This window comes from Plasmopara halstedii (genome assembly GCF_900000015.1).
Source record: "Plasmopara halstedii genome assembly, contig: Scaffold_658, whole genome shotgun sequence".
Lineage (NCBI taxonomy): Eukaryota > Oomycota > Peronosporomycetes > Peronosporales > Peronosporaceae > Plasmopara > Plasmopara halstedii.
In genome coordinates, this window is record NW_020187575.1 from 631,777 (window position 1) to 646,104 (window position 14,328).

General features: G+C 44.7%; 4 protein-coding genes across 4 annotated transcripts; 2 read left to right on the top strand and 2 right to left on the bottom strand.

The window, feature by feature from the left end:
• Positions 1-1,898: 1,898 nt before the first annotated feature.
• On the top strand, positions 1,899-2,507 carry PHALS_13301 (protein disulfide-isomerase domain; the record flags this gene model as incomplete). The annotated part of the gene is made up of 1 exon (XM_024729035.1): positions 1,899-2,507. One exon carries the CDS (start codon positions 1,899-1,901, stop codon positions 2,505-2,507), a length of 609 nt encoding a protein of 202 aa, XP_024579452.1.
• Positions 2,508-2,579: 72 nt separating this feature from the next.
• Positions 2,580-5,121, bottom strand: PHALS_13302 (hypothetical protein PPTG_00953; the record flags this gene model as incomplete). Its single annotated transcript, XM_024729036.1, has 6 exons — positions 2,580-3,485; positions 3,543-3,776; positions 3,840-4,239; positions 4,295-4,881; positions 4,944-5,009; positions 5,101-5,121. The coding sequence occupies 6 exons, from the start codon at positions 5,119-5,121 to the stop codon at positions 2,580-2,582; spliced, it is 2,214 nt and encodes a 737-aa protein (XP_024579453.1).
• Positions 5,122-10,280: 5,159 nt separating this feature from the next.
• On the top strand, positions 10,281-10,561 carry PHALS_13303 (uncharacterized protein; the record flags this gene model as incomplete). The annotated part of the gene is made up of 2 exons (XM_024729038.1): positions 10,281-10,347; positions 10,419-10,561. 2 exons carry the CDS (start codon positions 10,281-10,283, stop codon positions 10,559-10,561), a joined length of 210 nt encoding a protein of 69 aa, XP_024579454.1.
• A 1,279-nt stretch (positions 10,562-11,840) lies between these two features.
• On the bottom strand, positions 11,841-12,394 carry PHALS_13304 (uncharacterized protein; the record flags this gene model as incomplete). Its single annotated transcript, XM_024729039.1, has 2 exons — positions 11,841-12,199; positions 12,373-12,394. The coding sequence occupies 2 exons, from the start codon at positions 12,392-12,394 to the stop codon at positions 11,841-11,843; spliced, it is 381 nt and encodes a 126-aa protein (XP_024579455.1).
• Between the last annotated feature and the right edge of the window lie 1,934 nt (positions 12,395-14,328).

Genomic DNA, 14,328 nt, shown 5'->3' on the forward strand with positions numbered 1-14,328 from the left:
GAAGGGTTGTTTGTTCGTCATAGCCGTTAGAGTATCGACAGTCAGAACGTTCACTTGAGCCAGAGCGCGCCGGATTCGCTTCCGTGCAGCGGATCGGGTGTTGAAAACCAGTGCCACAGGCTGTTCACCTCCACTCAGTCTCTCAGCATCTTCCCGGTCAAATGACACATCTTCGTAGGCGGGGCGGGATTCTTTTTGTCGCAAGTCAACCATGTCGCAAAAAATTTTAAGGGTGGCTAATTGAAAAAACAGCAATTTATATTCGACCCCTGTAATTTTATAAATGTATAGATAGCATTAAAGCTATTTGAGCTAATAGCTTGCTAGTGTCTTGGTAGCTTGACCATATTTCAGGCTAAGCTAATCTAATCTAACAAGCAAAAAGCCAAGCGAAGCTCACAGTAAATAGCTTAGCTTCTTCTAGCTTAGCTGTCGAATAGCTTAGCTTTTTGTTTGCTTGAAAAGCTAGCTACCAACTATGAGCTCGCAAGAGATAGCTGCAAAGGTGTCAACCATCATCAAGCAAAAAATATTCCATTTCCATGGGTACACCAGGGCTGTCACAAGTAACTAGAAAAATGATAACGATACCCTTCGAAGCTAAAAAAGCTATACATCGACAAAATTGCCTTGGTGTTTTCCTTGCTTTCGACCTGGCGCACCACATTTGTTAATTTCCCTGAACATAAGGCGATTCTGTCTGCCGCACCGCGCTTTCCACTAGTGAGTGTGGATTGACCTTGCGATGAATATGACTCTCATTTTCAGCTGTTACAGCTGTCCTATAGAGATTACTAATATACTCGAGCGAATTGATATTCTTTGATTGATTTCAATCGTCTTCAACCTTTCGGTAAAGAAGTTGCAGCAAACTAAATATTATCCTCGGTCCTTAGCTGTTACAGCTGTCCGATGAATGAGTGGGACTGTAAACGGCAGAAGTCACCTCGACGTCCGCACCATGCTTTGTATCTCGCAAAATCAAGCAAATGCCAACGATACAGTGCTCTTGGTGGACTTCCAGTCCGCTAAAGCTGGTCTTTAAAGCCTCTTGACTGATATGACGGCGTACGATCTTACCCAGCGCGCGATTTGAGTTGAGTTTTTGGCGGTTTTTTGCCAAAGACTAGTACACAAGGTACATATCTCATGAAGAGTATGAAATTCTTTAGGCGCTGCTGCTCGAGACGCAGACGCTACTCCTGGAAAGTGACTACTTGTTTTTGAGGAGGCGCTAGTGGAGCAACTTTCTCGCCCCGTCTCGCTCTAAGTGTGAGCAACATTCTTACTTAGCCTCATTGCGCTCAATTACGCGAGCTCTAAGAGTCAAACCTTCCCGTGTGCAATATGCACGGCAGCGGATTTTGGTCGTTGAGTGAAGGGCTACAACAAACAATGATCACTTTTCGCAGTCTTGATTGACCACCTGACACGTCTATAGATAACAAGTATCAGCAAAATGCCAACGATCTAAACATGATACGCGGCAGCCAGCTCGTGTTAAGGGTAATGTCATTTCAAATCCCTGAGAAATATATTTGACTTTTAACGTTCAGTGACGGTTCAAATCTCACAACATTTTACTACACTCTGGCTTCTGTATATAAATCCGTTCTAGGTCGAAGACTTGTCATTTCCGCGTTCTAAAATATTAAAGACGCACGAAACAAGTGTGACGATGCAATATCAGTGAACATCGCACACATATCGAATTTATTACATTGGTAAGTAACTCTCTGCCTATTGGTTGTATCGCTTAAGATACCAAGAGCATTGTGTTCACCACACCATCGAATTGAGCCAATCATATGAAGCCAGCAAGGAAGATCGCGACGACAGCACTTCATAATACAATTCGGCGGCAAGAAAGAAGAATGTCAATCATCCGCTGTCTGTACATGGCGACGCTTGCCGCACTCTGCGCTTTGTACTCCAAAGCTTCCGATGTAACTTCGTCCAATATTATCGTCTTGACAAATGCCGATTTCGAGCACAAGACGCAGGCGGGTTCAGGTGCCACTACTGGCGACTGGCTCATTGAGTTCTATGCGCCGTGGTGCGGCCATTGTAAAAAACTAGCGCCTATATTCGAAAAAGTGGCGGATGAGTTAAAAGGTGAAGTAAATGTGGCCAAAGTGGATGTGACGGACAACGCAGAGTTGGGCAAGCGTTTCGGTATTCGTGGATTTCCAACTATTCTGCACTTAAGTCATGGCAAATCGTACAAGTTTACGGGCCCACGCACACTTAATGACCTTGTAGCTTTTGCTCGTGATGGCTTTAAGAAAGTTGAGGGTGAAGTCATTAGCTCTGCCCCGACGATCGTGGACTTTGCTCTCCAGCAGGCGTTGGAAGTCAAGAGGGACTTTGTCACGCTGCTGGCGACCAAGAAAAATGTGCTGCTTGTGACTTTTTCCGGCGGTTTACTGTTGGGATTCTGGCTTGGTTGTTTGTATAGCTGCTGTACGAATCGTGGAAACAAGGCACTCAAAACCAAGAAAGAGTAAGAAATTCACAGTTTACGTTGACATTTCGGCTTTAAAGTTCCTCTTAAGTGAGAATTTGAGACTTTTTGTTGTTTACATTGATTGTGCTATTCGCCGATTCAATTCCATGAAACTATATTTTAACTCTAGACTCTCGAATAAAGAAGCCTCGACACCTTTGTAGCTAGCAAGCATCTCATCGACTTCGATCAATTTTTCTGGATCACGTTCTTTAAGGAATGCAACCAGTCGTGCACGATACGAAGCAGTCGAGCTCGTCTGGACTTGACTCTCTTGCTCTAACAAAGACTTCTGCACAGACGGTGAACATCCATTCAAGATCGCAATGTCATTCTCGCTTAAAGTATATGGAACGGGCGACTCCTTGTCCTGCGTCGTAGTTTCATCTTCAAACTTTTTGACGGAGAGGTTGAGCATTGCCATAGAAGTTTCTGTCTCAGAAACACTTTGAGACTGAAGGTGCAAGCCTTGTGTTTGATGTTTAAAATCTTGTTGAGCATCTATAAGCTTCTTTTCATGATCTTCTGCTTCGTTTATAAGCGTTCGGATCTGAGTCAGTAACAATTCATTCTGTCTTTTCAGCCTCTGGTTTACCATTCGCGCTTCACTCGCTTCCGCCATAGCAACAGCAATTTGGCCTTCTGTCTGTGTCCGCATGTTGCGTATTTCCGTCACGAGCACACGTCGTTGACCTCGAGCTTTCACCAATTCTTGTGTCAATTGCAATCGTTCATTCTCCCAAGCTTGCATTCTCTCTTCGTACTGTTGTTTCGTTGCTGTCATTTCCCTCGCAACTTTTTCCAATCGAGTAGAAGTACCGGTTAAATGATTACTTAAAGGATAGCCCAACTCTGCTCGACACCTTAGTACTGCTGCTTCAGCCTGCCCAAGTTCCTGTTCTAGTCTATTCCTGGCTGTCATGTCCATTTCCGTTGCATAGTTGGATATTTCTCCACCATCTCCATCAAAATCATCCATCTAAGACACACAATCTTGATGAATAAAGCAACGCACATAAATACGTTACTTTCGTACCATAGCCCAACGATGTTTTTCTTCAAGCAAAGCATCTCGTTCTGCTTGAATTTCTCGCCATGCTTGACGTTCTCTTTGAATCCGCTCGAGTTCCCCTTTTAATGATGCCAACTCTTGCTCCCTAGCCTTGAGTTCAATGGCAAAATTTTCATGTTTCGCTATTGCCATGTGTGTTTTTGAGCGTTCTTGATCGCGTTCTGTAGTCAACTTGCCAACACTGTCTTCCAAACTCTCCTATGTACCGGACCACCAAAATATTAAGCTACTCCTTTTAAAACGTTTCACTCTGTTTCGTACCATTCGTTCCATTAGCTGCATGTTAAGTCCATTTAATTCTTCCAACAAACTGCGAGCTTCACTATCGGATCCGCTGCTATGTTGATTTCTTGATGCTGAGACGACCGCTAACTTTTCGGGAGAGCCAAAAAGTTTCCATGCCAAATGTCCTGCTACGTTGATTGGTGTGCTGAGTAGCCAACTTTGCTGAGCAATGGCATCTGGAATGTACGCAGAATATCCAGATACTTGATCTAATGGAGTTCCCGAGCTTACAATAAGCGCAGTGGAGAGAGCAGCATCCCGTTTTTCATCACGAATCTTTTCTGCTTGTACTGCTTCATCCAGCGCATCTGCTGCTGTTATTGCTGACTCCATTATGCTACTAGTAATAACTTGAACTTGATACAATACATTCTTTCTACAAAATGAAAGTATCAGCGTTTCAATAAGTCACTGCACGTTGAATCACTTACCCTCGAAGTCTTGAGTACGAATTATCCCAGACCAACGTAGCTTTTCCTGGTTTTAAACATCGGTATGATCCTTCAACAGCACGACTTGTAGTCGTTGATAAGTATCTAGTTCGTGCATGAACGATCTCAACTGGCTGTTCATACGGTTTTGGAGCATACGAAACGCTAAAATCCACGTCAAAATCTTCAAGTTCAAACTTCCACACAATATATCGTGGCATACTATGATCTTGCTGCTCTTTAACGTCTATCACAATTTCATGGCGAGATCCTCTTGGTATATAACATTTGTCCATTGGAAAAGGTTGTAAGATGAAATCCACTGCCGTCATGTGCATCCGAGCACCTTTGTCTTCGTCGCGCTCGATCAAAAATTTCAGCCAATCTGGATGCAGCTTTAACATACCACAGCGATGAGTAGATAGAAATGCCGTCATTTGAGCGCACCATTGAGCAAGAAGTGAGTCATTCCGACAACTTTTGGGTGGAAATTCAGGCATTCTGTTACTGTCATTAATGGGTCCGTGAGGCTCTAAAGCTGTTGCTTGAATGGTATTTAGTAGATCAAATAATTCATTTAAAGGCCGCTTGATACAGTACGAGGTGGTGCCTTTCGTTACGACAAACTCAACAGTGTAGACGTGAAGACCCGAAGCAGAAAGCGAAGACGCGATGCTCTGTGTGACGCTTGGAGACACGAAATCAACACTCGTGACTACAACATTTAGATAATGATCAAAAATATCATTGTCATCAGTATGGATAGTGGGGAAAGGATCCGAAAGTGCGGACGAATCTTGACTGACCGCACTGTTCTCTTCGGCCATGTGTGCAACGACAGATTAGATAATAAAATTTAGGAAATTGCTGTTAAACATATTATTGTAGAGAATGCACGTTTAACTATTGGCCATATCAAAATTTAAAAATTACGACTTGTCAAAACATCAGTCAAAGAATGCAACAACATGATCATGCCTTTTGCCTTGAGGCTGGAAGAGTCATTGGTGAAGAGCATTTCTTAGCCGACGAGACGTATGAGTCGGCTAGAATTGAGGTGAAAAAAAGGAATGGTGGGTCGCATCGCGTTTGAAGATCTATCTAGCACCTGCGAGGCATCCAACGCCGAGTGTGAGCTCCGCATAGTAAAGTTGTAGCGGAGGAAGTGCTACAATGTGTAAACTACTCCTTACGAATGCGGTACAGTTGTATCAATACAATACGATACATTGTCTGAATACACAGTGATACTATGGCGTGAATGTGAAAATCCATAAGTCCCGAATCATCGGCATTCGTTCAGTAGGGGCACAAAAATGTAGTTATTTTACGCTAATTCAAGTGGCATTCAACAAAAATATGTGTAGCAGGGCTAATTAGATGTCTCGCTATGGTAGATACACTTGGGTCTACTCCAGGTAGAAGTGCAATGATCCCAACCTCTATGCATTTGCGAGCGCGGACTTTCAAAACATTAATCTTTATCAAGTGCCTATGGACAATCACAACGGGTCAACATGAAACGCTCGAGTACCTGTTCCCGGGACACAATTCAGTCTGGTAAGCTTATGGCTAGTGTCGTTTTCGACGGGCTCGAGAAACGGGCGGTTGAAGCTCGGGGCGGCCATTGTTCGCCTAGAAGTGCTCAAGTATCTGCACTTACGTTAGCAGTTCACCAATATGAAATAATTTTGTATTTGGCGCCGGCGAATCCCCCTCTCTTGGCTACTACAGCAGGAAGTATGGCCTGCAGGTAGAGCTCGCAACGTTGAAAGCCATTGAAAAATGGCGAATGCTGTTATCCCCAAAAAGACTTGAGAAAGTGACTTGGCCAGGCCGGTAACTTGCACAAGTATAGAGAAAATATGAAGACATGGTGCAACACTTTATTAATCTCCTCAAAACGATGTAAAAAGGTGCTAGGGTGCGATAAAAGAGGGGGCATTCAGGCTCTGAAGAACAATGTCTCTTGTGCTCCTCGATTTTTGGCTTCTCAAAACTCAGATCAGCCATTCCACGTCGTCTGTGACGCTTTAGCCTTTCCAAAGCTATGTCATACTCTAAGCGGATGCCAATATGCATGAAGTGCGATCACATTCGCGTCCGACCGGCTGAGAGCTAGTAAGAGAAACTTTCCTGCTTACGACAAGAAGCTACTGGGAATGAAGTATGTCCTCGTCAAGGTTACGGTGTACCACATCGGTTCTTTACCAATTGTTGTCTATACAGAGCATGCGTCGTTGCGCACAGCGACGTCATTAAGCCGTTTATATTTTCCGGACCGATTTGAGGTAAAATATAATTTGACTCAGCTAAATGTGATGGCAAAAATATGCTTTGGCGCCGCCCAGACTATGAAGCGTCGCATATCATAATGGCGGTGTCGCCGATTGATTAAGCGCCGAAAGGGAAAGACGTAGCATCCATGGCTTTATATAGCTAATAATTTTACCGCCCTGATGTCACTTTGTCAAAACACGTTGATGTATGCCTATACCGCTATGCCGTATCCCAAAGTTTGCTGCTTTTCCGCACAGACCCACATGAGACTAGGTGTGTCGTGAAGCCTCTTGATGAGGACCTCAATTACCGAATACTGTACGAGACCCTAACTACCTCTTGATGTGGTCACCTCGAAAGAAGAAAGCCATACTGTTTGGTGAGCACAATGAAGTGGTGGCCTAACATGTATAAATGTGTAAGCACATATCTGTGTACGTGTGAAATGTGTCAGCGGCTTAAGCTTTCGCCGCACGCGGCGGCAACTTTGGTCAGTCTGCCGGTTTCGGCAGAGCTCTGGTAATCCATCAGTATTGACTTAATATTTGATATTCAAAACGACACGTCCGGCGATACCAGTAATGTGGCATGTAGACCCTCTGAGCATGATAGTTTACCTTACTTCTGTAGAAATTCGCGGTATACTGCAAAGTCTTAGCATACATTCTTCAATGTGCTCGAAACCAAATTGACTATGTCAACCGCTTGGTCATCCGCGAATCAAATTGTCTGAGTCAATACGTAAATGACATTGTGGGAGGTACATACCGTAGCACTTAGGTAGGAAGACTGCGGTGCAGGGGCGAGCTGCTTCTCCTCATTGATGTCGCCTTAAAAACAATAACGCAGAACACGTCTCTACAGGCACTCCCGCATCGTACATAAATGATTTCGTAAGTCCCTGTGTGCCTTTGACATCACCACGGAGTGGATCCAGCTTTAGTGGGAAAAGAAACTATCATATTAGTTTGACTTGCCAATATCATCCCGACTACAATTCGTAGCTAATCAGAAATTAGTTTCGATGAGATTGAGCGTTTATGTTCAAGGTACGCGACGGGCCAAGAAGCCTAATACAGCTTGCTGTTGCTAGCCACAGGAGGATTACACACAAAAAAGTGGTTGGCAAAGACTTTATCGAATGTATCAACTCCATGAAAACATGTTGTGACTGCGGTTGATGAAAGATGCCAGCACGCTGCTCCTGGTCCTAGTGAAAAAGGATTGAATTATTTGAAGAGAAAATGCGAATCCACTCATCGATCTATGAGGGCTTACTAGAGCCACACCACAATTTCGCTCTTACGAGAAAGTCGGGCGTGAAGAGCTCTGCTGATGCCGAAGCGACGCCTCAAGAATATTATGTAGTTGAGTTTGCCTTTGCTCCAAAACGAAAAGATAAGAGCTCCTCCAGTCAGTTTAGCTCATCTTAGTCTCGGGAAAATGACGTGACACTTCGAGAGAGTTGGCGTGTCGCCGCGACCGCGACAAATCAGAAGTACCAGTCGATGGGATGTCGCTCTCCATCAGCAATGATCGATGAGCAAGTGGTGACCCACTTTTACGTCGAACGTTTGGTCGAAGGGCGGGATCACCAGGACTATCTCCAGTACGCTCGTCGCAATTTATCCACTAGCAGAAAATGACCAATCTTGCAGAGAACGGCAAGACAAGCGGAGGCTGTAAATAACGGCAGTTTGCAGTGATGCTTAGGGCTGCCGATGCCCACGCCGCGCTTAGAATATTGCAAAGTTAGGCATGAGAATAAAGCCTTCAGTCGGATGAGACAGCTCGCCACTGTGCAAACTATGTTCGCTACTCCGTGATATTTTCTCCAACTTTAGTACTTAGGCACCCTCACTATAAAGGGTTAGAACTTTAATAACTGAAGCTGCTTTGAGTGTACTTCTGGTGAGTGATGACCTATTTGTTGCGAGAATGCACGCGGAGCGGCTTTGTCACTCTCGTCTCATTCTGACTTTAAGCGGACGGCCCACACGCATGGGCATGTAAGAGCTCCATAATAGAGCGGTGAGCGAGTGCGAGCTGTTCAAAATTGTAATCACGACGTGATTATGACTAATGTCGACTTGAATCTTATGTTTGCAGTGAGGTAAGCTGGGCTCCTTGAGCCTCGTTCAGTTTGCTGGCAATGAGCTGGATATCGTCGTGGCGACACGGCGTTGTGGCAAAACACTTATCGCCGAGTTCAAGACGCATTTAGCAGGATTGGTCGAGTGTAGTGAGCACCCCTCCTCCTGGAGAATAGCTGAGCTGTGTTTTGCTGAATGAAGAAGAGGTATTTGGCCGGGACTCGGAGAATTAAAGGGACCGATCTCATCGATCAAACAACTCAGGATCCCCATTTTGAAAGTTAAAGCGCATCAGTCACAAAGACCGCGCCTCTACCCGTGAACGCAAACGGACACACAGTGCAAGTAGACTCAACAGGGTAGGATCGGTAAAATGCAATGAAAATGATTGAAGTGGTGCTTCTGGAACGGTCACCTTGCACATTGTTATAAAGCTACAAAATTGGTAAAGCTACAAAATTGGTTTGAATTCCGGTGTGGTCTAAATGAGAAGGGTGTTACGAGGCAAGTACTGTCGTTTTATTTGCCTAATCTCTACATATTATCTTGGTGAAATTGTGTCAAATACACACAAAACAATTGTACGAGTATAACATAATACTCGATGTAATTGTGAGCATTCATTAATGCCGGAATATTGGTATTTATAAACTCCAAATAAATTTAAAAAGGAAGGAGTTGAGGTACTCGTGAGCTGATAGCCGTACGTCAGAAAACTTTGACATTTATTGTAAGGATCAATACGACGTACGTATTTTTGTGATTAAGTAATAGAAGTCACTATCAGCGTTAGTCTTTTGAGAGACTCTTGGATTTGCTAGTGGTAGACGGAACAGACTCTGTGCGTCTGTTAACGCAACTTTGGGTATCTAAGCTTTCATTTTGCACAACCACGTCCATTATCTGCGGCTTCACTTCATCCAATCTAAGTATTTATGCGCAAATCCGATGTCGATTTTTTACCCACTGTTTTTGCTTTGCTTCGTTCTTTCATTTGTCCCGGACTCAACGCTGTATTTTTCAAAAATTCATTTCATCGTCCGAGTCTCCAGATGATGCTTTTAGATATCTATTCTACTCGGAAATTAACTCTTCTATTCTCCGCACATGTTGAGCTTTAACCAACACCATGTTTCTGTCAGATAAAGTCGGTCTTAGCGAATAGAGATTAAGTTGTACATAGTGAATGTAAATATACCCAACCACTGAGGTGTCTTAAACCAGGCAATGCAACAACCGACCTAAGAGAGATGTCTATATTTTACTCGTCTCAGTCTCGGAAGGACGCCACGACGCTTAGAGAAAGAGCTCGCGAGAGTCAACCGTGGGAGTCCGACCGCTACCAGAAGTGTGAGATAGGTTTGGGCAGGCACACTTTCTTGTGTAATGTTTGGCGGGTCGACGGGTACAACAGGGCTGTCATCAGTACTGCGTGAAGTGGAAGGGGTACCCTCAATCTGTCAGCTCGCAGGTTTAGGCTTTATTTCGAGACGATTTCCCTGGTGCCGTTCTTGCGTACAACCTGGTGCACCCTCAGGCTTTTCTCTCTTGCCAAAGATGCAGGGAAGCAATAAAGGGAGGCGACCAACTTACGCCTATTCGAGCATTACATAATGAAGCCGACCCGACTTTTGATTTCTATTCCGGCATCGACGTCAACTGGGTCCGACGTTTTAAACGGTACGATCTGCTTCAACTTTGGTGCGTTTCGTATAAACATCTGCAACAGCGCCTTGTTTGATTCGCTTTAGTGGGGCTTCTACTTATTATATATGTCACGTTCTTTGTCACGTCTGCTCGGAACCTAAGTGACATTCCACACGCTATAATCATGCTTTGCGTCATGTCTTTTACTGTGTGCTACATCCTCTCCGTCTCTCTATCGCTTGACTAATCAAGCTGTTTACTGACTTGCCTTGCTTTTTTCTTTATTTATGAAAACAAATTGATATCTTGTTCTCTCCATCTGATTAGTACGAAATCAGTGTAAAAACTATCAAACCGTCGCCCATGATATGGTAAATCGTCTGCATTCTTGGTGCTGGTAAATGATGCTTTACATTTGTAAGTTAATTAAAGAAAATATACCACATATATACTCCGATTAGTACCTCAATGTAGTCAGAGTCTTGATCTTCGAGCAGATAACTCCCCTATCCAAGTAAATCGACGCTTCAAATCTCGAGTCCTTGCTAGACTATCGTTTTTCCGATTGTTTGACTCGAGCGCACGCGAAGCGGTGGTTGTAAATTGTTATGATAGCAAAATCACCGCTCCCGGATTCTTGACTATCCTGATGATCTCTTCGGTGTAGATGCATCAAAACTTCAGACTGCATACCCCCATCGTATGTCCTTTCGCTTTTCGTCAGTACTTACATGATAACGTCCCAAACAACCATACTTTTGTTATTCTTTAACAAATGTATTCGAGCACACTATTAGACTTCTCCGCACCAAGCCTCAATGATCCCTGTAAATTTCGGCCAAAAGCTCTCTGTGCACCACGAAAATGACATCTTGGTTATATCGTCTGTAGGTAATCGTATTTCTGTCAATTTTAAGCTTTGTCAGCATCCGTCAGTCACAATCAGATCTTCTGCCTAATTTCGTCGTCAAGCGGTCGAGTTTCGCCATTTGAATCGTTGTTTCGTCGGCCGCCACAGATTCGCTGCCGTAGTCGTCGACATCCTCTACTATACTTCACTGGCTTATCAAATGGAATTCGATCAATTTTCGAGAATACGAACAAGCTTGCAAGGATCGGTACTGCAAACCGTAAGTGCGAATTTGCCCTCCTCTTTTGCTCAGCCTTGACTTATTTTCTATTATATCGACAATTATCGCACGGTGCATAGTGAAAAATGCTATCAAACACATGGTCATCGATACTCTTACATGCTTCAATCACTGCCACTGAATATCGACAGTATTCTATCTAGCTTCTTTTACCGTTTTTCGACTTGGACGAGATCGTTGGAAGCTTTGCACCGGTGCTATATTGGTAGCAAATGTGTGTATTATCCTCTAAATTGCGTGCTCAAGTATGATTTGTACTTCCTACAGTCCTTCGATTCATTGGTTGCAGTACCGATCTCCGGCGAGATAATGCCGCAGTATGACGACCTAGAAAACTTCATGCGTTCAATCCGCTAGCATGCTTTGATTATTGTATTATCCTTCCGCGCTTTTCACATGTCGTGAATCTGATTTCAATTGCTCGCTGTTGATTGTCTTATCTTCTAGCGTCCCCTGCCGCACGGATGGTACCCAGCAAGCACCATTGTCGGTACACTGGCGGCGCGCACAAAGTAATGACAATCCGGGGTGCGGGGCTTGTTCCATCTTCATGCTTCCAACCGCAATACTTAGCCTACATTTTGGCTGTCTATCTCGAGCTATGTTGCTAGTGACATATTGAAGACCCCCTTCCTGGCCTTTCATCCATGCTCTCTGCTGTTCAGCGTTAATTAAGACAGTCTTTCTCTCTTCCTCTCCTTCAAAACCCTGCCGTTGGTCGTTGTTCAGCACGTCTGGAAGGTATCTCACGACAACAATATAATTCGATATAACGCTTTAGGAACGTAAAAGGCAGTAAATCAAATGGACCGTGCTGTGATAATTAATGCGCGAATGATTGTGTGCTTAGCTGCGCAACTAAATCGCTAATGTTGCTAGAGGAAAATATGGTAACTGGAACAGCAACCAGGAAGAAGTGAGTCTCGCATTGGGTGCTAATTTTGAGTTTGTGCCGTGAGAAAGAAATGGAGGCGGAAGTGACATCTTTATAAGTGCGTCATATTGTATCTCGTGGAGATTGTGGTCAGTGGTACCCAGCCCTATAAAAAGCGATTTTTTTATGATAGTGAGGCTTACAGACCAGGAATATTGGTTGCGAGCAGTTTCAACCCAAGCATCGAAGTCGTGCTGTTACGCCATCCTGTTTGGTGGCTACTTTCTGCTTCTTGATCTGTACATGCGCAGGTGCCGCTTCTTGCTTGTGAACCTCAACTTAGTATGAGTCGGCGGGCGTGACTACCAAAGCTTACGCTATCCCATTCGAGTTTGTCTTCGATTAGTTGCGATGTGATCCCAATAAACGTTTTAGCTAGGAACTACACGTATAAATTGCAAGCCGATCCGTTCCCATTGACCATAATAAACGGCATGTAAGGTGCATCAGCGATGGAGATAATCTCAGGACGTGATTTAATATTTGGCGATTTATCCAATATGTTCGATTCTGGATAGTTCTTAGTCAACATGGCAAGAATTGAGATTAGGTAAATGACGGAGCTTGTAATATAACCAGATTACGCGTTCCCTGGTATAAAGGGTTGGGTCAAACAAGATGGTGTGCCAAACAAGGGTGTGGATTACGCAAGACGGTGTAATAACATAATGGTGTGGCCACACTTTGACCAGAAGTCAGTACGTGGCTGGACAGTAGTTATGCATTTAATTAGGTTTCTAGGAAAATCTATAGATTTACATATAGGCGGTTTTGCTGCAAATAAAACCAACATTAACAAAACAAATTACATTTTGAACGGGAGCTTGAAATATAAAGTTTAGTTACTCTTGGAGTAAGCGGACTGGATTGCAATCTGCTACACTCGTACTGTTTTTAAGGGTAGAACGAAGGGTCACCGACCTTAGCTTAGATTCTCTAACCCAAAGAGCCACGGCAGCCCCGCTGCACTTGGTAGTACTTGTAGTCAATCTACACCTGAGTCGTTACGACTGATCTTATGAGAGGATGGAGCAGTTCTCCTATATGCCCCAAGGCATGCAGGACGGGCCTAAACTGATATCTCTGCTTAGCCCTGAGGGCGTGCAACACCTCGGAGCTGAAGCGATCAGCGCGCACCTAAGCACACTTAAGCAATGAAAATGCTCTGCTAGAGCACATAGAGCATGAGATGTCGGCGTCGACTGCGTCCATGACGCCACCGTCAACGCCGGATGAATCCTCCCGACCCAGGCCACTCATGGGGAGCGGTAAGACCTTCGAGGGTAAAGATGGAGAGGATCTCCTGCTCTGGATGAGAGCGGTTGAGATGGCCATGGCATCCGCCATGCTCCAGACCGAGCAACAGCGCTAGCTATCTCCAAGGTCGGTGGTCGAGGGTGAAAATGGGCACTGACGTGCGGCACTTCAGTTGAAGCGGCGTTTCCCTCCTGGACGGAGCTGAAGCTGCGCTTTTAGCGAGTGTTCTCGCCGCCTTACCAGGCATATTGCGCGCGATCGCGTTTTCTTGTCGCCCGACAGGGCGAGAAAGAATCGGCGGACTTTGTCCAAGAGTTGCGTACTCTCTTTGACGGTATGGCAGCCATTCCTCTTTCCGATGCGGTCACAGTGACCGTGTTTATGGAGGGCCTCCACACTGACGTGGCCAGAATGTAAGTCTTCCGTATGCACCCGTCTCTTTTCAAAAAGCAGTGAATGTGGCATTGAATGCCATATTCAACGTTAAACCGGCACAACTCGGTTGAAATATACCCCCTAGTAGCTTGTCGACCGAGCCTGAGCCGATGGATATCAGCTATGCTGAAGACAAGGATGCAGAGCCCCGAGCTGCCAAGCAGCGTTCAAGCACCAGGCGGTGTTTTGTCTGTGGAGACACCCGTCACCTTCAGACTGGTTGTCCCCTGCGCAAGG